This window comes from Tenrec ecaudatus, chromosome 1 (assembly GCF_050624435.1).
Source record: "Tenrec ecaudatus isolate mTenEca1 chromosome 1, mTenEca1.hap1, whole genome shotgun sequence".
Lineage (NCBI taxonomy): Eukaryota > Metazoa > Chordata > Mammalia > Afrosoricida > Tenrecidae > Tenrec > Tenrec ecaudatus.
This window is the reverse complement of record NC_134530.1, coordinates 21,664,415-21,692,124: the sequence shown is the minus strand read 5'-3', so window position 1 is coordinate 21,692,124 and position 27,710 is coordinate 21,664,415. Positions and strand designations below refer to the sequence as shown.

At 50.6% G+C, this 27,710-nt stretch overlaps 1 protein-coding gene across 2 annotated transcripts; it reads right to left on the bottom strand.

Moving 5' to 3' along the window:
• Positions 1-1,891: 1,891 nt before the first annotated feature.
• Positions 1,892-18,737, bottom strand: LOC142432450 (cytochrome P450 4F3-like). Of its 2 annotated transcripts, none has more exons than XM_075537687.1 (12): positions 18,540-18,737; positions 16,346-16,490; positions 13,661-13,714; positions 13,446-13,573; positions 11,295-11,416; positions 10,337-10,613; positions 7,951-8,017; positions 7,636-7,765; positions 2,791-2,924; positions 2,635-2,699; positions 2,392-2,474; positions 1,892-2,069 (listed from the first exon to the last, which is right to left on the bottom strand). In XM_075537687.1, exons 1-12 carry the CDS (start codon positions 18,735-18,737, stop codon positions 1,892-1,894), a joined length of 1,581 nt encoding a protein of 526 aa, XP_075393802.1. The 2 variants fall into 2 exon arrangements, with proteins under 2 accessions (XP_075393802.1, XP_075393810.1); XM_075537695.1 differs by lacking the exon at positions 16,346-16,490 and adding an exon at positions 14,731-14,875.
• Positions 18,738-27,710: the final 8,973 nt, after the last annotated feature.

Genomic DNA, 27,710 nt, shown 5'->3' with positions numbered 1-27,710 from the left:
TGCACTCTGAAAGGTGATGTTCCGTCGCTCTAACCTCCACTCCACTCCTCATCTGTCAGGCTGTCATACTGTGGTGACTTGCATGTTGCTATGGTGTGGGAGGCCAATTTTGTTTCAAATACCAGCAGGGTTACTCATGGTGAACAGGTTTCAGTGCAGCTTCCAGGATGAGACAGAGTGGGAAGCAGGGAGATATCCACTAGGAAGCAGGGAGATATCCACTGCAGAGGAATTAGCCTCTGAAAGGCTTATGGATAACAGCAGGGTGCTGTCTGATAGTGCAGCAGAGTCTCTCTGGTTAGGAAGTACTCAAAATACGACTGGAGAATTGCTACCTCCTTAAAGTAGAGTGGATTTTAATGATGTAAAGGAGCAAAGCTTTTAGTACTTCCATTGGCCGATGGGACAAGACTCAAAAGCAGAAAGAGTCAAAAACATCCATTAATAATCTAACCATGGAACTTTAGGAAAATTAGAAGTTTTCAAAAACGAGATACAATGCATAATGATGAATCTATAAGGTATTAGTAAGCTGAAGTGAGCTGACATTGGCCGTTTTTAATCAGACAGTCATATGGTGTACAGTGCAGGAAATGTCAAGTTCAAGAGGAATGGCATACATTCATCATCAAAAGGACCATCTCAAGATCTATCTTCAAGGCCATACTATATGTCATAGGATAATATTGATACACTTACAAAGAAGATCAATTCATATGATTATTATTCACTTTCATGCACCAGACTCCGAAGCAAATGAAAACGATTGAAGAATTAACTATACTAATTTCTTCAGTCTGATCAAACATGCAGTCAAGAGGAATGCAAATAGTGGTGCCAATGAAGACGGGTTGGTAGTTGGAAAATAAAGCCTTGGTGCTAGAGACAATATTCGAGATTGCATGACAGAATTTGCAAAACCAACAACTTATTCATCGCAAGTATATTTTTTCAATAACATACATGGTGACTATAAATGTTGACTTTGCCGTATTGGGTACACAGAAATCAAATGAACAACTGTGGAAAGAAATCATGGAGAAGCTCAGTATCATCAACCACAAGGCCAGCAACCAGCATGGGAGCAGACCATCAATTGCTTATATGCAAATTCACGTTGAAGCTGAAAAGCATGAAAACCAGTCCATGGGAGCAAAGGAGGACCCTGAGTACATTACCATCTCAGGAACAGCTTTGGCACACGGGGCACTAATCACCAAAGACCAGAGGAGTTGTGAGATGACATCATACGGGGAGAAATCAAAAAGTCGTTAAACATACAGGAAAGAAGAAAAAGACCAAAGTGGAAGTCGGGAGGGATGCTGACAGCGCTCTCGTGAACATAGAGAAGCTCACGGCAATAGAAGAACTGATGACATAAAAGACCGGAAAATGCCCACGGGCAACGCCGGAAGGCAAAGGAAACAATGTCATTAAATGTTCAAATGTTAGACAACCAGGCGACAAGAACCTGCTCAGCATGTCTCGAGTGGAAACAACTGGACGATGGCGTGGGTGGGGAAGATTGAAATCGCCCCGGACGGTCAACAATCTGTTGGAGAAACGAGAGTGGTAAGACGTCACCTCTTTGCTTCCCACCTGTTATTGGGAGGGAGCAGGCCCTGGGGAAGGCCACCGTGCCTGGCAAGTAGCCAGTCAGAAGACCCTCAGGAGGGGACTTGACCCGGAGCAACCGTTGTGCGTTTGGTACAGGGACGCGCAGTACTTCTCTCCGTTGGACGTAGGGGCACCTGCAGGTACCCCCAGTCCTCGCCCGCCCCTGCTGACTCTGAGACAGACTCGGGTAGAGGTGACAGCAGAGCTTTATTCCTGGGAGTCAGCTGAACGAGGTGGTGGTGGTGAGTCCGTGTGCATATAAGGGACCTGAGGGTCACTCTGGGGCCGCGCCCAGCGGCTCCATCCGCAGCCACAGGCCACCCTCTGCGCGCAGGATCAGCTCCGGCTTCCGCTGAGGCTCCTTGTCATCAGGCAGGACGCGGAAGCGCAGCAGCGTGAGCGCCAGGGCCACCTTCATCTCGGTCATGGCGAACGTCTGCCCGATGCAGTTCCTGCGGGCGGGACAGGGGTCTGCCTGTGCCCAGGATGTCCGTCGGACCCCACTGAGCCTGGATCCCCGCCAGGGACACATAGCCCAGCCCTCAACACCTTGAGGGATAAAGGGAAGAGCTGCCCAACCCTAGTCCCAAGGCCTTCCGTGTCCCAGGAGCCTGGTCCACATACTCAGCCCAATACTCAGAGTAGCAGATTGGATCCCACCTGTCTCCCAGCTCTTCCTCCAAACTTCCATAGAGAGAAAGAGACTGGAATTCGGACCACCGCACCCCCACACTTCACCCTATCCCACCCCAGTCTGTCACCTGCAGGTCTCACCTGGGCCCCGCAGAGAAGGGGATAAAAGCCAAAGGTGACCTCTTCTGGCTGTTTTCTGCGTCGAAGCGGAGGGGGTCATAGACCTAGGGGTGGGGGAGCAAACAGGGATGCTGGCTGGGATCTCCCTAGACAGATAGACAGCCCCAGACAGACGTGCATACAGTTCCAGACTTGGTGTCTGAGTCCCCACCCAGGCTCCCGCCCGCTTCCCTAGGTTTCTGCAGCGGATAAGGGAGGGGGTACCTCAGGGTCTGGCCACACAGAGGGGTTGTGATGGGTTCCGAAGATGCTGATGAGGCAGATGACACCTGTGAGAGGAAATGTCGGTCAGTAGGAGGTCTCCTCTGCCTGCTGGGCTCCCCTCCCTCCCCAGGACCTCCCCCTGGCCATCGTGGGCACCTTTGGGGATGACCCGGCCATCTGGAAGGTGTATATCCTGGGTACAGCAGCGAGAGACAACAAGGGCTGGAGGATACAGCCGCAGACTCTCCTTGATGCACATGGTCAGGAAGGGCAGCAGGGCTAGGTCGTCCCTAAAGAACAACACCCACCCCACCCCCAACAATTAACCAGGGAGCAAAGACTCCCCCAGGCCCCTTGACACCTGATGACACTGTTTTACCATCTGTCTCTCACCACCACTCTATAACAAAATTCCATGAACACGTTAGTATTAGATGAATAGAGTGTGGTTCAAACACACCATAGAATACTACTCAGCCATACAGAGAAATGCAGTGCTGACCTACGCCACTATGTGGCTGGACCTTGGGGACATCCTGGGGAGAGAAACAAGGCAGTCATAGAGGGCAGGTCCTGGGTGTCTCACTTACACAAAATAAGCAAATTCTGAAAAGCACAGATAATCAGTCATTTATTAGGGCAAAGGGAAGAGTGAGGGGCACGTTGTTTTCAGGGCTTTGAGTTTCTGTTAATGGTGGTGACGTGATTTGGAAGATGAGAGCAAGAATGGTTGCATCATTTGAAGAATGTATAACCAATGGTCCTGAATTGCACAGGTAGAAATTGTTAAGCTGGTGCGTGGTTCGCTACGAATATTTTCACCCCAGTTTAGAAGATAAATAAACAAATAAAGCCTCGGGAAAGCCATACTACATAATGACCAGAGAAAACATGGCTGGTTTCTTTACGTGCCTTTCTTGCTTGCTTTCTCTGCAGCCCTTTCTGAGCAAACAACAACACCCCAAACACATTCCTGAAGAGGCTGACAAATTTGCAGAAAAATAAAATGTCCCTTATGGCGAGAAAACGAAACCAAAAGGGAAAAGAGTACGAAGCAAACTAAAGCAAACAACAAAGTAAACAAAACAAAATCAAATAAAGGATATTGCTGTTGATTTCATTTCTTGAGATGGGATGTGAAAATATATGTAGTAGGTTTTTTTCTTCGAAAAAAGAAAATTCCTCCAGATCCCTTACCCCTCGTGCCTAAATAGTGGTTTGAGTGTCGTTGTAAACAAACAAACAAACAAAAAGGGGAGGGTGGTGGTAGAGGAAAAGTAAAATCGGAACAGGTCCAAAATACTATTCTTATTTAATATTGCACCAAGAATGCTACATAATGGACTAAAAACAAATGGGAAAAGGATACAGTTATTACAAAGCTGATGAGAATGCATTTCTCCCAGTTGCAGCACAGTGAAGGATTGATGTGGACCCTCTAGCCACCGGGTCGGTAGCGGCTACCTAAGGGCCATTTCCTGAGGGGTCTGGCTTAGAGAAGGTGGAGAAGATACTAATAGGATTCAATTTTGGGGGTTTGTTAATAGGATTCACTGTGCTGGCCATTCTGAAGGGGATCAAATGAAGGAGCATGCCCATTGACCCCTGAGATCCCTGAATGGTGAGCCTCCTGGACCTAGGAGAAAACATTGACACCAGAGGAGCAAGAGACAATTCCTGCCGTTTCTACACATCGCACCGGGGAAACCGCGAGAGCATGGAAAAACAAGGAACTTACTGTGAGGACTAAGTGCACCTCACCCAAGCCATGGTATTTCCAGTCCCCTCAGAGGCATGTGACAGCGAGCAAAGAAGACCAAGGGAGAATCAGTGTGTTTGAAGCATGGCGGTGAGAAAGAATATTAATTTAGAAGACCACTACCTGGCCAACTGACTGGAAAAGACCCATATTTGCATACAGGAATGCACAATTTATAGAACAATATCATCGATAGCACATGCAAGTAAAATTTTGTTGATAATCATTCACCAACAGTTGCAGCAGTACATTGGCAGAGAGCTGCCAGAGATTCAGGCCAGATGCAGGAGAGGATGTGGAACAAGGGATATGATGTCAGATGGATCTTGGCTGGAAGCAGAGAATGCCAGAAAGATGTTTACATGTGGTTTACTATGTAAAGGCATTTGACTGTGTGAGCCATAATAAACTATGGATAACCATGAGCAGAGTGGGAATTCCAGAACACTTAATTGTGCTCATTTGGAACCTGTACATAAATCAAGAGGCAGTTGTGGGAAGAGAACAAGAGAATATTGCATGATTTAAAATCAAGAAAGTTTTGTGTATGGGTTTCACCCGCTCACCATACTTATTCAATCTGTATCTGAGAAAATAACCTGAGAAGAAGCCATGCTACATGAAGAAGAACTGAGCACCAGGGCTGGAGGAAGGCTTAATAACCGTCTATTCTGCATGGATGACACAACCTTGCTAGCCGAAAGTGAGGAGGACTTGAAGCACTTGCTGATGGACATCAAAGATTGCACTCTTCATTATGGATTATAACTCAGAATCCAGAAAACCAGAATCCTCACCACTGGACCAATAGGTAACATTGTGATCAACGGAGAAAAGATTGAAGCTGTCGAGGATTTTCTCTTGCTTAGATCCACAATCAATGCTCATGGAAGCAGTAGTTATGAGATCAAACCGTGTATTCCCTTGAATAAATCTGCTGCACAAGATCTCCTGGAAGTGTCAAACAACAAGGATGCGACGCTAAGGACTAAGGTGCGCCTGACCCAAGTGTTGGTATTTTCAATCTCCCCGTCTGCATGTGAAATGTGGACGTTGAGTGAGGAAGACAGAAGAATCAATTCGTTTTTAGGCATGGTGCTGGTGAAGAATATTGGCAGCACCACAGACTGTCAAGAAGACAGACAAACCCGTCATGGAAGATGTACAATCAGAACGCTCCTTAGAACCAAGTAGGGCAAGACTTCATCTCATGTAGTTTGGACAGGTCATCAGAATAAGCCAGTCCCTGGAAAAGGACACCATACTTGGTAAAGTGGAGGGTCAGCAAAAACGAGGCAGACCCTCAACGGATGGATTGACCAGTGGCTGCAATAAGGGGCTCACATAGAGGAGCAGGGGTGAGGCTGGCGCAGGACCGGGCAAGGTTTTGTTCGGTTGCACACAGGGTTGTTAAGAGTCAGAAATGACTTGGCAGCCCCTTAACAGCCACATAAGTTACTCCTCAGTCAATGGGGAACAGTGAAACGTCCCCAGAATGACAGCTGAGGGAGGTAGTTTATTGAGACAACCTGGCCAATAAACCCATGTGGGTTAATTGAAGGGCAGAGAGATAAATGGCTTGCTGAGCCTTGATTTTCTAGTTTGGGGGTCTCTTGCTTTCTGATGGTCAGACCAGGGTGCAGCTGCCTGAGCCAGTTTCCTGCTTCAGCTGGCAAGGCTCACTTTCTGTGAGACATCCCTGAGGAGAAGCCAGGTGGACCTACCCTGATGCAGCTTGGGCGCTGGAGCAGCTGTGTGGAGACCCCTGCCAGCGCTGAGATGCTCACACGTTCACTGATCCGGCTTTCCTCCTGCAGTCGGCGTCATTACGTGTGTTTTGTGAGATGGAGGAGGACTTTGTGGATTGGTGTTGGACATACAGGTTAGTGTTGGACTTGTGGGCTTGGGCAGCCCTGGGTTGGGATGTTTTCTTGATGTGCTCTTACCCTTTATATAAAGCTCTCTCTTCTACATGAGTTTCTGTGGATTTGTTTCTCTAAAGTACCCAGACTCACACAACAGCCATTGAAACCCCATGAGCAGCGCTACTCAGATGCAGCTGGCGCTACCATGAGTCGAATCAACTCCAGGGTTTTGTTTTTATGCTAGTTTGATTTATTTGGTGTTTGTCAGGCTAACAAAGTAAGTAGCCCATTCTCCATTGCCCCCTTCTCTCCTGCTTGGGCTTTGCTCGGGCTGTGTCCTTGACCTACACCACTTCCTCTTGTTGTTGTTGTTGTTGTCACTTCCTCTTGTTGTTGTTGTTGTTGTTAGTTGCCATTGATTCATTCTCAGCGCATAGCAACCTTCTGCACAAACGGCACTAGGCACTGCCCGGTCCGGTCCTGCACCACGCTCACGGCTGTCCCTATGCTTGAGTCCGCTGTTGCAGCCACCAGGTCAATCCATCTCCCTGCGGGTCTTCCTTTTTGTCATTGCCCCTCTACCAAGCTTGATGTCCTTCTCCAGGGACTGGTGTTTCCTGACATGGCCAGAGTTTATAAGAAGTCTTACCACTTTCTAATTGTACTTAAGGGGTTGCTCAAGCTCATTTTCAAGTTCTCAGTTGAAGCACCTGCTCCAGCCCACCCTGAGGCTGGCTTCTCTCGCTCAAGCCTAGTCCTATTAATGTCAACTAGGACTTCCCTGGGCTGAGACGACAGTCCCAGACCAGAAACTCCTGGAGCACAGGGCCTGGGAAGGGGTCCACCCTGGGACACCAGGACACAGCGAATGGAGCTAGGAAGAGTGTTGGAGATGGAGGCTGAGTTGAATGCAGTGAGGGAGTGTCTGCTGGGTAAAGGACTGGGTGATGGCGATGTAGCTTTCTCTGTACAGAAAACAGACATCTTTTATCCCCAGGTGTCCCCTGTGCATCTCTAAATTGGACCATAGCGAAGGAGTTAGGGGGCTGGGGAAGAACGAACATCTAGGGGAGAGAAGACCTTTTAAACTTGTGATTTTAAGAAGACCGGGAAAAGAGGGAAGTTGGTTTACGGCGCACATGCTAAGTGATATCATGGGCCTTCACACATTGTCACTCTTCTCCAAGCACATTGATCGTTCTGATCCCAGAGCCACAATCTTTTCCCTGCTGCCTGGGCTGGGTACCAGGCCCTGCATCTGGCCTCGTTTTTAGTCTCACTAAGCAACTAGAGCAGATTCAGCTGAAAGGTCTTCCTCCACCCCTACCAGAGTCAGGGAACAGGGCTCCGGGAACAGGTCATGAGAACTGCACTCACCACTCAATCTCCTCGGTCCCACGGTCCTTCAGGAGCTCTTGCACCTCCTTCCGGCAGCGCTCCTGGTATTCCGGGTGCTTGGCCAGGTTGTACAGGACCCAGGAGAGGCCGCTGGCTGTGGTGTCATGACCTGAGGGGCAGCCAAGCAGGCTTGGGTCACTGGGCTACTGCATTGCCAGAGGGCAGGCATCTGCCTTGCGTTGAGGTCCTCCAGGAGGATGGAAGATGGTGGGGCAGGATGGGGTGGTCTAGAGTCCACCCACCAATTCCCCACGAAGAGGGGGCCCCTCTCCCATCTCATGTTGCAACCCTCACCCCCAAACATGAACGTTTCAGCCTCTGCTCGAATATCCTCATCTGACAGCACCTTCCCGTCTTCATCCTGGAAAGAAGGAAAGGCCGTTACTAGCCCTTAATTACACCCGCTCCGTGTCCCTGCGGGGCAGCGAATTATTTAACGTGGCTCTGTAGTCATAATCTCTGTTGCCCCCACCAAAGGGCCTCTTCTTGATGGGTCTGTGTTAGAGGGGTGGGAGAGAAAGACACCCCTAGGATCTGTCTATGAATAATACTTAAGAGGGTTCATTGTGATTGTCATCTGCTAGGTATAAAATGAGAACCAGGGGTGGAACGCGTCCTCTGGATCCGGAGATCCCTACACAGTGAACCTCCTTGATCCAGGAAAACAACTTTGATATCAGAGGAGTGACAGGAGAAGCAGAGCTGGCGCCAGGGACAAAGAGGAAGACTTCCCAAGCTACGGAGCAAGCAAAGCTGAGGGCTTTGGGGCAGGACTCTGGTTTGTGGAGTGGGGTGCCCTTGGACACTTAATGCGGCGATCTGGGTTTGCTGGCCCTGGAGCTGGAGCTGCGGCTCTTCGGGTTGAGGCTCACAGTGGAGCGGCATGTCCTTTGGACATTTATTAGCAGGCCCAAAGCGGCTTTGAAACATGTCCTGGCAGGACAACTGTATCCTGCACATTTTTTTAACCTACGCTGTGACCTGTTAATTCCCAGCACCTGCATAAGCCCCGTAATCGTGAGCATTTTCTGTGAGTTCTGCGAGGCTATTGCAATGAATCATAAAACCTAGTTGAAAAACGAAAGAGGGCTGTGTGAGGCACACGATCTTGATCCTAATCCAGCCTCACACTGATTGGCCAGGGCCAGGTGAGTTTCCAGGCGAAAACAAGCTAGGCAGAAAGGCCTAGCAATTTCCCCTAACCAGTGGAGCTCTCATGAATCATAACAGGACATTGTGCAATCTTGTGCTGGATGAGGAAGTTACTCAAAAGGTGGCCACAACCAAGACCAGTGTAGAAACGGCCCAGGCCCAGGCCCTGTTGCCTTCTGTCGTGCACAGGTGGCCATGAGCCATAGCCCACACTATATAGCTGAGACTATCGGCCAAGATCCAGCTTCCACCAGAAAGCCATGCCCACCCTGCAGTCCTAGATGTCCTGTGCCTCACTGCCTCTGCCTAGCCCTCCCTAAAGGCCTCTTCTCTGTTCTCCTCTGCTCCTATTTTATCCCTCCCCCAGTGGGAGGAGTCAATGGTCCATGAATTTGGGCATGTTTCTGCATGAGGAGGGCTTTGTGGATTTCATTGGATAACAACGTTCCCTGGATGCTGGAGATTGAATAGGACTCCGTGGCCATCCGTTCACACTCTGGGGCCATGAATCCAGACAGTCCGGTCCTCCCTGTCCCAGAGTCACTGGCTTACTCACACCTCAATGACTGGACATCGAGAGCCTTTGCCCGCACCCTGTGGAGATCGAAGTCACTCTCCCTCTCCCTTTGCTAACTAATCTCTTTAGAGGAGTGGAGGCAGATGCTGCAGCAGGTCTGCATGAGCTACAAGTCTGACCCTGTGGGTCCCTCTCTTTGGGTGCAGCCCTGTGGCAGGTACGGGTGAAAAGCTGAGGACAGGGCATGTGGCTCGTGGGGTACTTTGAAAGGGTGGGGCATGGGGTACAGCACTGGGATGCTGCTCTGGATGCTATTGCTGCTCTGAAATAAACAATGTACTCTGATCATACACACACACACGTCCTCTACCCATCTGCATGTTGTGGTGGTGACGTGTGTTGCTATGATGCTGGAAGCTATGCCAACGATAGTTACATACTAGCAGGCTCTCTTGCAGTGAGCAGATCTCAGCAGAGCTTCCAGATTAAGACAGACTAGGCAGAAAGACCTGGGGAGCTCCATCAGAAAACCAGCCACAGGAGAACGTTGTTCAACATCGTGCTCGAAGCTAAGTCTCCTGGGTTGGAAGGCACTCAACATACCCAGTGGCCATCACGTTGGGCTCCAGCACCCAACCAAAGTCAAAGTGGTGCAGGACTGGGCACCGTGGCCTTCTGTTATACCAAAGAGTTACACATATGAGTAGGTGTTGATGGGACACTAACAACGATATTATACGTCACTTAAACGCACACACATACACTGTGGCGATCTAACTTGTTCACTTGTAAGTAGAGTCAACCCTCGGGCCTCTAGCCTTTCCAGGTTTACCAGTGTCTGCAGGTTACTTTCCATAGCGTCATCTGTACATATCTCAAACATTGGCCCTCCCTTCATTGAACCCCTTCCTTGGTCCCCCAGGAATGGCTGGGTCACGTTCGAGCCCTTCCATTGGACATTGAAAAGTGAGGTCATGCCCACTTCTCAAATCGGAACCCCCGGGTACTCACCGTGCTCAACAGGAGCACATCAATGAAGTCCAGAGTCTTGGCCTTGGCCTTGGCTTGGGCCTGGAGTAAATTATCGACACCCTGATCTTTGAGGTCACGGCGCCGTTGCTGGATGACGGCATAGGTGAAGTCGTGCACCAGGCGGCAGGCCCTGCGGAAGCGCCTCCCATCGGAAGTGAGGTAATATAGGAAGTCCCAGTGTAGCAAGAGCTGATGGTGCCGTTTTGCCACAAGGGCGCTGAGCTCCAAGATGGCAGCAATGTAGTCACTGGGCTTCCTGCAGGACGAGGGCAAGAAAGGAGGCAGCAACGTCACAGACCTACGGCCCAGGGTGCACTTCTTCCCAGAAGCCAGGCACTACCTCCCACAGTGACACTGAGCATCCAGGAGAAGATAGTGCGGAAGACGCAGGTGATGGGGAGCCAGGAAACAGGACTACCCACACCTCCTTCTCTCCTGTCACCCACGTCCCTGGGAACTTGGACATCGTGCCCATTAATCTCAACAGCCCTTTCTCCTTCCCAAACCTCATCCTCTCTCAACTGGTCTGTGGGTCTAGCTTTCTACCTGGTCTCCTTCTACCCAGCCAATGTCATTTTCTATCCAGTGCCTACATAACAGTGTGTCGTTCCCAGATTTGTAAGCCTCCGCTCTGACCGTGTTCTGCACTGGTTCAAATTCTTGTCCTGGCTCCATGGGGATCCCGAGACAGAGTCCACACTCCTTGGCTTATTCTTAAGATCTAGCATCTAGGTCCTTCTCTGACCTCATTTACGAGCTGCCTCCTTGTTGCTCTTACACACAACTCAATCTAGCCTTCTTGTTTTTATTCCTCAGCTGCCCAGCGTTTGACTCTCTCCTCCAAGAAGATACTTCTGACTGCCCTGGTCAATCCACCCTCCCCATCTACTCCTTTGGGTCCGTCATCCAAGTTCCCAGATTCAGGCTTAGGACTCACTCCTGGCAGCGGCTGTCCAAGCTGAAGACGCATTTCTGCAGACTGTCCAGGGTCATGAGGCTGATGTGCTCAAACAGGTCCAGACGGGCGCTGCCATCAGAGACCAGGCGCCACCACTTCTCCTGGTCAGGGATGATGGCAGACACGGGGCTGGGATCTACCTCTTCTGGTAACCAGCACCAACACCACCCAACCACAATCACCTAAATGCCATCTAGAGCCAACCTCCCAGTCTTCCCTCCAAGGCACCGCCGTCACCAGAGTAGATCAGGCTTGGGTGAGAATGGAAGCCATTGCTAAGACATGAAAAGGCCACGACTGGGAGGCCTGGATTCGATTCCCAGCCTCTGTCTCATATACCCTTTATCAACTCATGGTCCCCTATGTTCCAATGGTTAAAAGTACACTCCTAGCAAAGATGATCTACCACAGAGTTCTGTAAAGCAGGCTGGAGTCTCAGCCCCACCATTTGCTAGACCACGCTTACTAGTTGCTGGAAGACAGAGAAATGACCTAATCTGTTTGAGCCGTAGTCTCCTCATCTGTGATGGCTTAAGAGTAACCATCCATCCCCAATAGGTGCGTGAGCATGAAAGCACTCAGAATGTGTCATGGAGTGAAGCACGCTTTCTGGCTGATGGGAAGTGCTCAATAACTGTTAGCCTGACTGCATTCATCGCCCTCATCCTTTTTCCAGATTGCTTGCAAAATGTCTCCTTTGTCCGGAGAGGCAGTCCTCCATGGGCCCCGAGCATCCCTGTGTTCTCTGCCTGGGTAAGTACGCAGCTCAAGGTCCATATGCTCGTTCACCGGCTCATCTCCCAGCCTGTGTTTGCCGTGAGAAGTTCAAGGCAGGAGGACCTCTCTCTCCTTGGACAGGAATCAGGCTTGCTTCTGCTGATGATAAAAGTTGGAGATCCTCAAGTTTGAGGTTCCTTCCCAGTATGAAAATACACTGCCTCTATCTCGGCCCACGTGGGTTCCTCCCATGGGATTTGAGGAGCTTGGGAAAAGGCTGCGAGCCAGCATGCTACCTGCAGTGCCATGAATAATAAAGTCTTTTCCCCATGTCTCCGGAGAGCCATGTCTCCTAGAAGAATCCATGAAGTAATAGCACAATAACTTACCAGTTTGCAAATCCATGACTCTCCAGTACTACAATTTACTCCTCTCTCTATCCACACCCTTTACAAGGTGGTTTTGCAGCACCTTTTATTAGGAACAAACTTTGGTTCTGGAGTGAACTTGGGACTTTCTGTAGCCAATGAATTTGGTGCAAAGGACTGCATGATGCTCCTCAACCCAGACCTCAAGAGGCATCCTGGCAGCTGACTCTCGCTCTGTTGGGACCAGGCTTTCACTGTGGGAATGCGTTTGGGCTGCCAGTGGGAGCGGGAGCTACCACGTGGAGACCAGTTGCCGCAGCCAAGGCCATGCTGGATCAACCGCAAGCACTTGAGCGAGTCCAAGCTGGGTCAGCCTCGCTGACTACCTGCTGCACACCTGACCCTAGATGCACGAGTGAGCCCCCGCAAGACCAGACGAATGACTCAGCCGACTGACAAGACTCATGAGCAATAAACTCCCCGAAACTCACTGCCATCAAGTCAATTCTGGATTCACAGTGCCCTATAGACACAGTGGAATTGCCCCTGTGAGTTTCTACGGCTATAAATCTTTATGAGAGCGGAAAGCTTCATCTTTCTCCCACAGAGCGGCTGGTGAGTGTGAACTGTTGGTCTCGGGGTTAGCTGGTGAGTGTGAACTGTTGGTCTCGTGTGCCTTCATGAGCAACACACAGTGCGAATCCTTTCAGGGTGGTCTGTTACTCAGCAATCGCTATTACGGTATATAGTTTCCACTCTTATCACCAACACAGACTCAGGGTCACCTGGGTCCAGAGATGGGGACATAGACACTAACATCTTGTGCCCTCCCCCCCAATGTGCCAAAGACAGAACTCCACGGTGTCATCTTGAACACCCTTCAAAGCGGCGACGCTGAGCCCTCACAGATGAAGAACCTGGGACTTAAAGAGGAAGAACAATGGCCCCAAGACCACCCAGCAGAGCCAAGACGCCAGCTCACTCGAATCTACCTGTGCCCCTCCTCCCAAGGCTCGCTAAAGGGCCCTGGGCTCGTGGAACTCACGTGCATGATGTTCACACTCTCGTTGAAGGTCTTCACGTAGGGCTTCAGGATGTTGAAGTGGAAGGCCGGCGTCAGCAGGCGGCGGTGGCGGTTCCACTTGGCACCATTACTCAGCAGGAGCCCGTCCCCTAGTAGTAGTCACGGGCAGTGGGCAAGGAAAGCACTTTCTCTACGCCCCAAGGTCCCCCTCGCCCCTTTTACCCACAGATACTCACCCAGCCAGGGCCTCAGGAATCTGTAGAAGACCATGTCCTTGGGTGCAACAGCCGCTGATATGAACGAGTGCCGTCAGGGATCACAGAAAGTGGTAAGGGAGGAGCTCACGGGGGTTGGGGGGCGCGGTTGTAGGTTCCCAGTGGGATATGCATCCCACCCCCCACCCCCACCCCCGCACTCCAAGCCAGCCCAGCGTAGCAGGAATGAGGCCACGAATAGAGGGAGCAGGGAGGAGACAAGAAAGGACCACAACAGCCTCCAGCAGCCAGCGCAACGATTTCTCACAAAGACCTCTCAACATGCTAGACAAACAATAACATGGCACAGCATATCCCACCACGTCTGGGCATAGCTCTTATACACGCAACATTTCTGTAACCGTCCAATGTTCTACAAAGTGGGCCGCACGGGCCCTGGGCACCCTGGCACTGCCTAGCCTCCTCAGACATGGACCTGAAGGAGCTAACTAGCAAACAACAGTCCAACGTGGCAACAAGATACACGACACACCTTAGCATGACCACAAGACAATATAGCATTCTCTGACATGGCCTAAACACATGCTAACATGCCTCCTGCATGGTCACACCATGCTAGACACACCCTAACATTTCTATGACCTGGCACAACATGCTTTAATGTAGACCAGAGCCCTCTGACATGACCTCGGAAACCCCACACATGAGCCCCAGGCATTATAGAAATAGGGTCCAATTCTTGTTCCAGGTGTGACCAGATAGATGTACATTTGGACCTACCACATATTTCACAGAAGAACCCTGTCCCTGACACAACTCAGCTCTGACACTGGACAAGCCAAAGGACGAACGGCCCCCTCACGACCAGCAGGACATCTGGACAATCTCAAATGACATTTTAGACATGTCCCAACATGTTCCAATGCCCTGGGCCACAGCCGAGCCCAGATATGATTGAGATCATCTCCGAATGGTCCCAGGTGCAAACACACAGCCAACATGGACACACGGGTGTCACACAGACATGCCCTAGACATGACCAGATACGACAGAATCTCAGTGGCAGCAAGCTATGAGCAGCCAATGTCTACCTGAGGCCAAGAGAACAGGTTTGATAAAGGTGGGGTGGAAGATGCGGATCACTGCATTGCAGGGCCCCACCCACCAGCAGCACACGTCTCTGAAGGTGCTGGCCAGGCCCTGTGTGTACCGGAGACCCTCCTCCGAGCTCTGGATCTGGAGAGGAACAAAGAAGACTAGCTTCATCACTTTGGAGGTGCCAGAGAGAAGGGCTGGAGGCAGATACCTACTGGAGTGCCGAGGTCCCTGTCCAGTCATTCGTCACCTCTCTGCCAAGGCCCCTCCTGGGTCTGAGCCATTCAAGGTCACTCAGTCTCAGGGGCAGAAACAGACTCTTCCCCATTGGAAACCCCAAATCACCTTCAATTTCAAGCTCCTTTTACCCCCATATTCCATATAAGGAAACGAAGGCTCTGAAGAATGATGACAATTGCCCAGGATTTCACAGAGAGGACATGACTTCCTGAGCCCCAAGCCCAGGTCTGTCTGAATGCAGGACTTGTGTTCTTAAGCACTGAGCTGCTATGTTCCCCGAATGACCGCTCTGAGAGTCCCATGTCCAGCAAGGCCAAGTGAGCAGAGTTCCACTAATCGCCTTGGGATCTGGTACTCTGACGCAGGCCTGGCCATTAGTGGGCTTGCTGTGGGGGGAAACAAGTTCTCCCCTGGGAACAGAGCTTCTCAGACCATCATTTACAATGTGAGGCAATAATTCCCTCACATTGGTAAGGGAGGCAAAAATGACCAGGAAGCAATGCCAAGAGATGAAGAATGATTTCTGGCCACATTGTTTGAGTCCTGGATCCAGCTGTGCCTGAAGCCCACCCTCCTTGACCTTACGGTCAACAGATTCGCTTTCTTTGCTGAAGCCACACCTGACTGAGTTTCTACCACCCACAAAAGAAAGGGACCTTAGCCACCGAAGAGTCAGGCGCCTATAGTCGCCAAGTTAGTTAATGACAGAAACTAGTGGGACACTGCCCCAGTCCCCTGTCTGGGGTGCAAAAGGCAGAGGACAAGGGACAGGAGCAAAGCTTAGGTGAGGTCTCACAGAAGAGACACCTCGGGTCTGGAGCAGGGGGCTTAAGGACAAGTCACAGGTTGCAGTAGAAGGGACTGAACCATGAGAGTCGGACGTCGTGGCAAGAATGGCCTAGATGCCTTCTCATGGCTCTGTCACTGAGGTGGATGGGTAGAAGCCAGACCTGGCAAGAGGTGCCGAAGCCACCACTGATCACGACAGCACTGCCCATGAAAAACATCATTCTCAGCATTCCCCAAGCAAATCCGCCACTTCCTCCTCTTAGAGGCCTTCCGCCATGTCCCCCTGGGAGTCATCCTTGCTCTCTGGGCTGCGCCAGCTTCTCTCTCCCTCTGAGCCCACTGCGGGCTGCCTGCAGTTGGGGCATCGCTCCCATGACTGGTGGTTCTCCAGCACTGACACCTCTCTTGAGAACTCCATGGGAGGGTTGCAGGTGGTGAGTTGGGGACAGGTGAATGCAGGAAAGAAAGAGAAGTAAGAAAAGTCTGAGGTCCTGCAGGAACCAGCTAAAAGCTGGGGACAGAGAGGAGCCTGAGCCCTCGGATGCCACCAGGACCCCGTGATCCCAAGTTCCGCGTTGGTACCTGAGGCGCTGACAACAGGCTTGATGACATCAGGGTGACACAGAGTGATGAGGGGGCTGACTGGGCCGAGCCAGGACTTAAAGCCCTTTGGGAAGGTGGCCACCAGTTGAGTTATCTTCTTCAAACCTTGCTCCGTAGGGGGGATCTGCAAACAACCAGGAGGGGTCACCTCTCCCCAAAGTGCTACAGGTGTCCACCCCTTCTTGGTACCCAGAGCGGGCACAGCCTCTGCTGCGAAGATTCGTCAGATTTCTGTCCTGAGAAAAAGACTCCTTTCTTTCCCAAAACAAGGGCCCCGTGGGGATGGAAGGGCCCTGGGAGCAGCCTCCAAGTCTCAGGGTGAATCCCAAAAACAGAGCGAGAAGGTACAGGGCTCGGTTCCAGGTGATGCGCTCGCTCATCCTAGTAGGGGCTTAAGCACAGGGGACAACGGCAGTGGGAAGTCTTCCTGGGAAGACTTGCAGACCTTTGCAGGCCTATCCCATCAGGGCCTGTTCCCTCATTCTCTCTGGGCCTCCTCGGTCCCCATGGAGGGCTCAGGACCCTCCCTTTGAGAAGGACTACAGAGCTGAGACCTTCCAGTCTAATGGGCTTCTTGGAGCAGCTGTGAGCTCTGACAGTCCAGCAGTCCCTATCGACAGAGGACAGTGTTCTTGCCCAGAAAGGCACAGGTATATCTGGGGCATATTTTCTCCAAGCTTGTTGACATGCCCCTTCAAGGGTAGGCAGGGGCTATGGTCCGGGGTGTGGAGATGAGGGAGAGGAGGACTTTCAGGATGCGTTGTCTCTTAGGTCCTTGGCCTCCCTTGGCAGTCTGAGCCTGAGCCCCAAGACATTCCCTAAGGTCTTCAGAAAGTTCTGGTTAAAACAGAGCCATCCCCTTGAGTCTCAGAAAGCCCCATCCATTCAGCCCTGAGCCCTTAGACATCTTCCCCAAAGTCCTGGGAAAATGCCCTGCTTCCTCTTGGTCTGTCTGAAAAGCCAGAGTCCCTTAGAAACAGGAGGTCCCTGGAGGGAGCCTCCAAGTCTAAGGGTAAAACTCAAGTCTAGGGGGCCTTCGTGGGTTTTCAGAACACCCCAGGCATGTCGAACCTCCAGGTTCCTCCCTCCAGCGGAACAGAACCACTTTCAACTGGTGCCCTGCTCCCAAGAAACCCAAGCCAAGGACCCAGTGCCCTTCGTGGAGCTGGTCCAGAGAGGGAGAGGGCCTCAGACATGTCAAACAGCAACAGAGGCCGGAGGAAGGGACGAATAGTCTGAACCAGACCATCCTCCAAGGCCGAGTCGGCAGGAAGGGAGACAGGGTGAAGGGTGATCTTCCTGGGGGCTGCAGGGCCTCTGAAGCTGCCTCCCAAATCTCGAAAAGTGTTCACGGGCATCGAGGCAGCTCCTCGTTCTGAAGAACGTGGCTTTGATGAGCAGCAGACGCTCGGAAGCTCTTCCCCAAGGCACCTGTTCTTGTCTCCAAACAAGAGGAAGCTGGAGAAATGGGTTTGCTCCCAAGTGGCTCTGGGGCACTGGGAAGGGGAAGCCTTGTTCATTTGGACTGGAAGACCCAAGGGGAGCAGGGGCCACCCAGGCCACGAAAGAGTTCTCAAACACGGGGGGTATAGACCTTTGTTGAGTGCCTACTCAGGCCAGCTCCTGCGCTGTGTATTGGGGACAGAGGGGCCCCTCCTAGAGTGACTGTCATCGGGGGAATGAGGGAGGATAAACAGATGGACTGGGCAAGCTGTCCTTTAGTTCCCCATGTGAGCAGGGCCATGGCAGAGGTCAAGGAAGACTTCTCAGAAAGGAAGTGGCCAACACTCACCTAGGTTGAGCAATGGGGTCCATTGGTACACCTTGGGGGAGAGGGGTTAGGACAAGAAGAGGAAGGTGCCCCAGTTGTGACCCATGGGTGAGGGGAGAGGGCAGCGTCCCTGCAGAGGCAGGCAGGATGGAGGGGTGGGGAGGGGAACACTGGACTGTGCACCTGACACGCCCACTTCAGGGTGAGACTATAGGCAGTCGGGGTGTAGGTGCACAGGCACCCCCTAGGCCTCAGGGGACTCCCACTCTGGAGGCGGGGTGCCACAGAAAGGGGGTGAGTGACCCTGAGGGGTGAGGAATGACACAGGTCTCCCTCACTTATCTGCCATGCAAGACACACCTGCCCCTGGTCGCCCCTGGTTCATCCTGCTGCCCCACTCACCAGGCCCAGGTGTCCCAGGAACCAGCTCCTCAGTGGAGGCTGTGGGAAGCAGCGGAGGCGGCTGCACTTGTCATACAAGGCGAAGGTCCAGGCCAGGATACGCGCCAGGAGCCAGGAGCCCCCAACCAACAGCAGGAGCCGCCACAAAGAGACTCCCTGGGGCCAGAGGCCCAGCCAGGACAGGCTCAGCAGAGACATCCTGCAGGCCAGGAGAAGAGGCACGGACAGTAAGCACAAAGACAGAGGCAGATGGGTGGGCACAAAGCAGAGGGTGAATTCAAGGGTGTGGGTTCCAGGCACCGGATAGGGAGCAGAGATGGGTGTGGGTGAGATTAGAAGGGGAAAAAGGGAAAGAGGAGGGGGGTGGAGAAAGGAGAGAGAGAGAGAGAGAGAGAGAGAGAGAGAGAGAGAGAGAGAGAGAGAGAGAGAGAGAGAGAGAGAGAGAAGGGGCTGGAGTCCAAGCAGTCCCAGCCCCAGATGGCATTCCTGGGGAGGTTGTTAGGGGTTACCCATTAGGGGCTGCCCATTATTCACTGCCCCAGAACAGCTCTTTTCCAGGAGCAACCAGACACAGCTACACCCCTGCCCCCAGCTGACCAAGACCCTCCCAGCTTGTCACCTCCTTCCTGGCACTCTCTCTCCCCAGCAGCTGGTCCTGCACCGCTTCCTCTCCCCGCCTCCTAGGACCTCTCTGCCCCTTCAGGGTCAGGGACATGGGAAGAGTTGTAAGGGGCTGTCCCTGGCTAGCCAATCTGTGTAGGCCTGGCTTCCTCCTCCCTGTCTGGCAATGGCCCAAAGTGGGATGGACGCAGTGGTGTGCAGATAAATTGCAGAGAGCGGGCTCAGGTTGCCCAGAATAGGCACTGAATCCGGTAGACCGGTACCTTTCATGAGGGTAGGAGTGGCCGGGTTAATAATCTAAAGTTTACAGCCTGTCCAGCCCTTCTATGATCAGGGTGGAGCAGATAAGCCTGAACTTGAAGGTTTGAGCTTGAAGCTATTGGCCCCACCACAGCTGTTGCTGGAATCTGATCCTGATTCCAGCCAATCTGGGAAGGAACAGAAGTAACTCCAATCTCCCAGAGATTGCTAGCATCAGGATTGTGGGATAAAGGGCACATGGGGGTGGGGCATATAGGACACTTGGAGGCTGTGCTCTTGAAGGATGGGGGTGTCAGAGAGTAAAATGAAGGGGTGCCCCCTAGTCCTTGCTCTAAGAACTGTGTCAGCCCTCCTCTGAGCCTCAGTCTTCCAATCTGAGCAATGGGGAATTCCATGGGACTTCGGAGAAGGCGGAGGATTATTCCATGGGAAGGTGGGACAGGTCAAGATCCCCGAAGAGCCAGAGCAAAGGGAAGGCACAGGCACCTGGTACTCGAGCTGCCTCTGCACTAGGTACTCAATATAAAGCACCCCTACACATTTTATAGTGTGCCTACTATATGAGCCAGCTGTCCTATATATTGTGTGTCTACTGTGTGCAATGCACCCTACAGAAAGAACCTGCCACCATTCCTCCAAATGAGGCGAGCCTCCTATGTGCCTCCCATGGTCTTGTTCAGAATTGTCCTGTGGGGAGGTCTCAAAATCAGCAGAGTTGGAAGTAAGGTTTCCCAGCGCAGCTAGGAAAGCGTGGGAAAAAGGCATCTTCCTGAGGTTGGCATGATGTTAAGGAGACCACGAAATTCTCTCCTCCCTCACAGTGCTCGCTCCAGTCCCACATGACCCCCGATTCGGCATCTGCTCTTCAGAAGGATTCAGGAGCCCTCAGTAGGGTATGTAACCTCCTTGAATGTTCACCCCTCCACTGAGGAAGATTACATCAGGGACAGGGGGTGGGCACAGATCCAGGGCTGGGTCGACCAGGTAGAGTGCTCAGAGACTCTAGATAAAGTAGCCAAAGGGTCGCATCTTATTGCAGATTCACTGTGTACCTCTCAGGGATGGAGGCCACCACCAGCGACTGCTAACGTTAGTCACTGAGCCTACCTCATGTCCGTGTGTGTGTGTGTGTGTGTGTGTGTGTGTGTGTTTTTAAAATGAGGAATCCAAGACCGAAAAGCATTTAAGCGCTGTGTCACATGATTCATCCTTAATCACTAACCTGGCACTGCTTTCTATCTGCAAGTGGACGATTCAGTAACATCCGGGGTTATGGATTGAATTGTGTCCCACACAAAGAGATGCTGAAGCTGTTCCCTCCAGTGTCTCCTTTGGAAATAGTCTTGGAAGATGGTAACTTCACTTTGAAGATGGGAGATTAAGATCATGCGAGAGGAGGGCGAGCCCTCAGTCAATCTGACGGGCGTCCCTACGAAAGAGCAGAAGAAGCAGCGAGACGAACAGACAGAAGGCAGAGGCAGCGGTGGGGGCCATGCTGCAACTGCGAGCCGAGCAATGCCTGGAGGCACCACAAGGATCTTGCCCTGGAGAGTCCTGAAAGAACGTGACCCCACTGACACCTGAATTGCATCTTCTAGTCTCCACATGTGTCAGATACCACCTTCCTGTCATTTTTGAGCCACGTGAGGTGTGCCCATTTGTTATGGTAGCCCTAAGGCACGGACACACCTACCCACAGATTGTGGTAAGGACTGAAAGAGAACATAGCCAAAGGCTACACATAGAACTCCCGCCTGACCCACCGATCCCCATCGCAGGTCAACATGCAGAAGAAGGGCAAGCAGGGAATGCAAACAGAAGTCTGCAGCACTTTTCACAACAGCCCAAAGAGAGAAGAACCGAAACACTCATCAACACATGAGCGAGTCAACGTACTCTATGCATACAGACAGCAAGATAGCGAATTGGTAGAAATGTCCAAGGAAAGCCTTGGCTGCTTAACTGTAAGGTCAATGGCTCACACCCACCATGTCCTCCACGGGACAAAAACGAGGCAGTCTGCTCCCTGTTCAAAATGTGCAGTCTTGGAAGTCCCGGTGGTGTGCTGGATTATGAGTGAGGCTCCTACCTGCAAGATCAGCAGTGGGAGCCCACCTGTGGCTCTGGGGGAGAAAGACGAGGCTTTCCACTCTCAGAAAGATGGACAGCCTCAGAAACCCACAGGGACAGTTCGACTTGACAGGGCCGCTCCGAGTCAGAGTCAACTGAATGGCAATGTTTTCATGAGTCATGAGTCAATGCGTGTGTGTGTGTGTGTGTGTGTGTGTGTGTGTGTGTGTGTGTGTCACAAAAGAGTAAATATACGGTATGATCTCACTTACATGAAATAAAGAGATATAATGTGGTTTCAAAATGCTTGTGGAAAAAAATGGAATTCCACAATAATGGAATTTTCCACAAACCTTTGAAGCCCCTTGTAAGTGGTCGGTGGTGCTGCTCCAGTCGTTAGTTACCAGCGAAGTGGATCATGACTCTGGGCAAGTGCAAGGTTACAGAGTAGGGTCTTTTCCATAGGACTCTCAAGGCTCTGCCTTTTCAGAACATAGATAGTTATATAGCTGTATTGCGTATGCATATAGTATTGTATGTGTGTGTGTGTATATATATATCCCTGTTGCTGAATGCTATGCAGTTGGCTTCAACTCATAGTGACCTACCTACAATGAGATGAAATACTGCCCCATCCTTACCCATCCTCACAATTATTTTGCTTGAGCCCATTGTTGCCGCTACTATGCTGGCTCATCACATGGAAAGACGTCCTCTTTGTCACATGCTCTTCTAAGTGGAGAACAGTATCACTGATAACACTTGCGAGTAAAATTTTGCTGAAGATCATCGACAAGAGTTGCAGTGATATTGACAGGGAGAGTCCAGAGGTTCGGGCCAGATTCAGAAGAGGACACAGAACAAGGGATGTCATTGCTGATGTCAGAGGGATGTGGCCCAAAGCAGAGAACACCAGAAAGATGTGTACTTGTGTTTTGATTGACTATGCCAAGGCACTCATCTGTGTGAATCATAGCAAACTATGAATAACTTGAGAAAGATGGGCATTCCCAAACACTTCACTGTGTTCTTCTGGAACATGTGCATGGATCAAAAGACAGTTGAACAAACAAAATAAATACTGCATGGTTCAAAATCAGGAAAGGTGTGTGTCAAGGTTGCATCCTCCAAAGCATACTTGTTCGATCTATGTGCTGAGCTTCTCTGATCTGTATCAGAGAAGCTAGCTTATATGAAGAAGAACTTGGCATCAGGATTGGAAGAAGGCTCGTTAACCCGTGATAAGCAAATGACACGGCCGTGCTTGCTGAAAGGGAGGAGGACTTGGGGCACTAGCTGGTGAAGATCAAGGATGGCAGCCTTCAGTGTGGATGATGACTCAAGGTAAGGAAATCCAAAATCCTCACAATTAGACATTAGACAAGCAGCATCATGATCAGTGGAGAAAAGGCTGCCGTTGGCAAGGATTTTGTCTTGCTTGGATCCACAATCAGTGCTCATGGAAGCAGCAGTCATGAGTTTAAAGGGTGTGTTGCACTAGATAAATCTGCCACACAAGATCTCTTTCGAGTATTGAAAAGCAAGAATGTTACTTTGAGGACTAAGGTGTGCCTAACCCAAACCATGGTATTTTCCATTGATTCATATGCATACAAAAGTTGGACATTGAATAAAGAAGAATTGATGCATGTGTATGTGGTGCTGGAGAAAAATACTGAAAACACCACGGACTGATCAAAGAACAGGCATTTTCTGTCGAGAAAGTACAACCAGGGTGTTCCTTAGAGGCAAGGATGGCAAGCCTTTGTCTTACATACTGTGGACATACTGTCAGGAGCCATCAGTCCCTGGAGAAGGACACCCTGCTTAGTAAAGGAGAGGGGCAGCAGCAACCCGGACGCCCCCCAGTGAGATGAATCAACACAGTGCTGCCCCAATGAGCACTGGCCTAGGAACCATTCTGAGGCTGACAGAGGGTGGCTCTGGGTAGAAACTGACTCGAGGGCACCTGACAGCAGCAGCTACTGGACTAAGGATGGTGCCCTTCTCCAGAAAGTGACCCCTCCTGATGATTTGTCCAAAGTGGGTGAGACGAAGTTTTTCTAGCTTCCGTTCCAAGGAGCATTCTAGCTGTACGTTCTCCCAGGCGGCCTTCTTTGTTCTGCTGCGCCTGCGCAGTCTTCTCGATCTCCATTTCAACCCACGTCTTCCAGGGGACCCATTCTTTTCCAGCCTTCGTCTTCATTCGTCAGCTTCCACATGCATGTGAAGTGACTGCAAAAATGTCACGGCTCAGGTCAAGTGCACTTTAGTCCTCAAAGGGACATCTTTGCTCCTTACCGCTTCCAAGAAGTCGTGTGGGGCAGACTTGCCCGATGCAATCTGTTATTTGATGTCTTTGAATGCGCTTATCTACGAGGCTCTCTGTCCCTTGGGTGTGAGCGGGGAAACAGCCTCTTCCTCCCTCCGCCAACACGGCCAACATGGCCGTGCTGACCTCACCATGGAGAGCCACCGTCCTGTGGCCGACCAAAGAAGGCTACAAGTTGGTGAGCCAATTTCTCAGATCAGGATCCACCTGATACATCGCACCCAGGGGAAGTTAAGGACAACAACTGTGGATCTTCTGGACTTTTGGGGGGAGTGGGTTTGGTTGGGGGGTGAAGTAGTTAGTTTAGTGTGCCAACCTGGCCAATAAACACATGTGGGGGTTAATTGAAGGGCAGAGAGATAAATGGCTCAGTGAGCCTCACCTTTCTAGTTCTCTTGCTTTCTGATGGTCAGACCAGGGTGCAGCTGCCTTAGTCAGTTCCCTGCTTTAGCTGGCAAGGCTCACTTTCTGCAAGACATCCCTGAGAAGAAGCCACATGGACCTACCCCGATGCAGCCCTGGGTGCTGGAGCAGCCGCGTGGAGACCCCTGCCAGCGCTGAGATGCTTACACATTCACTGACTTGGCTTTCCTCCTGCAGTCAGCATCATTGCGTGTGTTTTGTGAGATGGAGGAGGACTTTGTGGATTGGTGTTGGATATATGGGTTAATGGGTTAATGATGAACTTGTGGGCTTGGGGAGCACTGGGTCGGGATGTTTTCTTGATGTGCACTTACCCTTTATACAAAACTCTCTCATACATATGAGTTTCTGTGGATTTGTTTCTCTAAAGTACCCAGACTACTTCAGGGGTCATGTTTCTAAAGCTGTGCACCGCTGTGACATCTGCCAAGGCGTGGCAGCCTGGGCCGTGGGCAGCACTCTGTGTGGGTTCATGGTGTGTAACGTTGCACATCCTTGAGAATGGTGATGAAACAGACATTGCTTACACCTGAGGGGGAGACAGATTTCTTCACCACCAGGGACCCGTTTCGGCTTTCTCTCTAGCACCTACCTCTGTGGTCCTGCTGGAGGAAGGAAGCAAGAAGGGGAACATCTCTTACCCCATTTGACTGTCCTGCCGTGAGCTGCGTCTTTACTCTCTTGATAAGGCCTGGGGAGCTCCTGATGCAGGCCCCTCCTCTCTGTCATGCAGGTGTCAGCTCAAATGTGACCACCTCAGGAGGCCTTCCTGACCACCCTGTCTAGAAGAGCCCCTCCGCCCCCACCTCCTCTGCCTCACTCTATAATTTCATTCATTTCTGCCACCGTGTGACTTGGCTATTACCTCCTGGCCTGCGCCATCAGCTGATGCACACCATGTTGATAAGACCTTGGCTGTCTTGTGGGTCCTGGGTGCCACCGCCATGCTTGGCGCAAACTGAAGGCTCAGACAACATTGACTACTGAAGAAGGAACTCTCTGGGGAGATCACTCCATTGTTTCATTTCACTGAGGAACACAGAGGGTTCAGAGAGGGCATGCGAGGTATACAAGGACACACAGCCGGCAACCAGCAGAGCCCAGTCTAGAACTCAGTTCTGCTGAATCAAAGTCCAGCGCTATTTCCTTCACAACAACAGGGGAGTGGGCAGGGTAAACTCCAGCAGGTGGGCAGCCTGGAAACCTGTTCCTGAGAGGCCTATGGCCGACTGGGATCATTAAGGGGACACAAATGAAGATTTTTCTCATTTGGCGGCCCCACTGTGTGTATGCCCTTTTCTCTTAAAATGGTGACTTTCTGCGTTTTGATTTTTTAAGTTTAAAACAGCACAGGCGCTTTCTGTTTCTGTGAACCACTGTCTGTATTAGCAAATGCTTGCTATTCCCACAGAAAAAAACAGAGTGGGTGGTTTTAAAGAAAGAAATCTCTTTTCTTACAGTTGAGAAGGCTCAAAGGCTCCCTCGGTTGAGTTTGAGGAAGGGTTATGGCTTCATTCAGCGACTGTCCCTGAGGCTCTTGGCGATGACCAAGTCCATCTATCTTCCCTGCGTTGTGCTTGCTTCCGTGTGTCTCATCTGCCCTTCCTAGATTTCCAAGGCCTTGTTCTTGTGGTTAGTAGCCACCAAGTCCACTCCGACGCGTGGCGACCCCACAGGTGCAGAGCAGAGGTGCTCCACGGGGTTTTCTTGGCTGATCGCCAGGTCTTTCTTCCTTGGAGCCACTTCGTTGTCTCTGACACCAGGTGGCCTAGAAATCGTTAGACCAAATCCACAGCCATAAAGTCTATTCCTACTCATGGGAATGACCCTATAGGAACAGAGATTCTTGCCCCCTGTGGATTTCCAAGACTGAAAATATTGTTTGGAGTACGATAAAGAATATTAAAGCCAAAAGCAAAAACTGTGCTACAAAGTCAAACTAAAGTCATTTCTATAAAAAGGGAAGAGAGGGAGAGAGAGAGAGAGAGAGAGAGAGAGAGAGAGATAAAGAAACAAGGGGTTTGATTACTGTACTTAGTCAAAACAGGGGTTCTCTTTCTTTCTTTCTTTCTTTCAAACCACGTTATTGGAACCTAATCCAGCCATCATACCATTCCGTAGTTCAATCAGATCAAGCTGGCTTGTACAATCACCTACCATAATCTGTTTCAAAACATTTTCCCCTTCTTATACTCCTTGATATCAGCTCCCCATTAAGTGCCACCTCCCCTGTCACACCCGCCAGAAACACTTACTCTAGTTATAGTCCCTATAGAGTCATCCATCCTGGGTTCCTTTTACCAAAAAACATAGAAAAATACACAGCACAGAGTCAAGAAGGATGCCAAACATCACAAACTTCAACAGAAGGAACTCCCAAGATGAAAAACACAGAAAAATATTAAAAATCGGATCCACCCCAAGGAATATCAAAAGGCTGATCCGATGACGAGGTTTAAACCACTCAAGTCAGATGTATCATTTTAATTTACTCCAGTCATTTCTACAATACTCTGTCTGATCCCCAGGTTATTCCCATCCCTCTATAAAGGTCAGAGGGAAATCACATGGGGCTCATGCCCTGTGTAGATGCTGCAAATGGATTTTGGGGTTCCATTGTCATCCCTAGCCTTCTGCACACCAGCATCTCAAATTTAAGTTCTGATGTGATGCCCTCCTTCCAACTTGGATTATATCTTTACAACCCTTGGTTCATGGATGTCGGTGTGTTTCTTCCATATGGGCTTCATTGACACCCCATTTATATGGCTGCTTGTTTGAAAACCAGCCTTTCAGACTCAGACATCATTCTTTCTGATAGCCAGTACCATCTCGTTTCTTCACCACACTTTGCTTTAGCATCCATATCCTCTGTGTTTCCCTCATGAGAGTGGGTGCATTGGCATTCTGTGGACAAAGTATTGAATGATGCAGAAAGCATCAAAAGAAAATGGAAAGAATACAGAGTCCCTATACCAGAAAGAACTAGTTGACATCCCACCATTTCAGGGGGTAGCATATGAGCAAGAACCAATGGTGCTGACGGAAGAAGCCCAAGCTGTGCTGAAGGCATTAGCCAAAAACAAGGCTCCAGGAATTGATGGAAGACCAATGGGAATGTTTCAACAGGCTGATGAAGCACAGACAGCACTCATTTGTCTTTGCCAAGAAATGTGGAAGACCTGCCTGGAATAGATCCATATTTGTATCCATTCAAAAAGAAATGTGACCCAATGAACGCACAGATTATAGAAAAAAACATCACTGATATCACATGCAAGTAAAATTTTACTTATGATCATTCAACAACGGTTGCAGTAGTACATGGACAGGGAGCTGCCAGAGCTTCAGGCTGCATTCAGAAGAGGACACAGAAAAAGGGATATCATAAATGGACCTTGGCTCAAAGTAGAAAATACCAGAAAGATGTTTACTTCTGTTTTATTGACTATACGAAGGCATTT

Coding starts and splice junctions, on each gene's coding strand:
- LOC142432450 (XM_075537687.1), bottom strand. CDS start 18,737: ATGTCTCTGCTGAGCCTGTCCTGGCTGGGCCTCTGGCCCCAGGGAGTC. Junction 13,574..13,660: donor ATTCCTGAGGCCCTGGCTGG/GTGAGTATCTGT, acceptor GACTACTACTAG/GGGACGGGCTCCTGCTGAGT. Junction 7,766..7,950: donor TGAAACGTTCATGTTTGGGG/GTGAGGGTTGCA, acceptor GCTGCCCCTCAG/GTCATGACACCACAGCCAGC.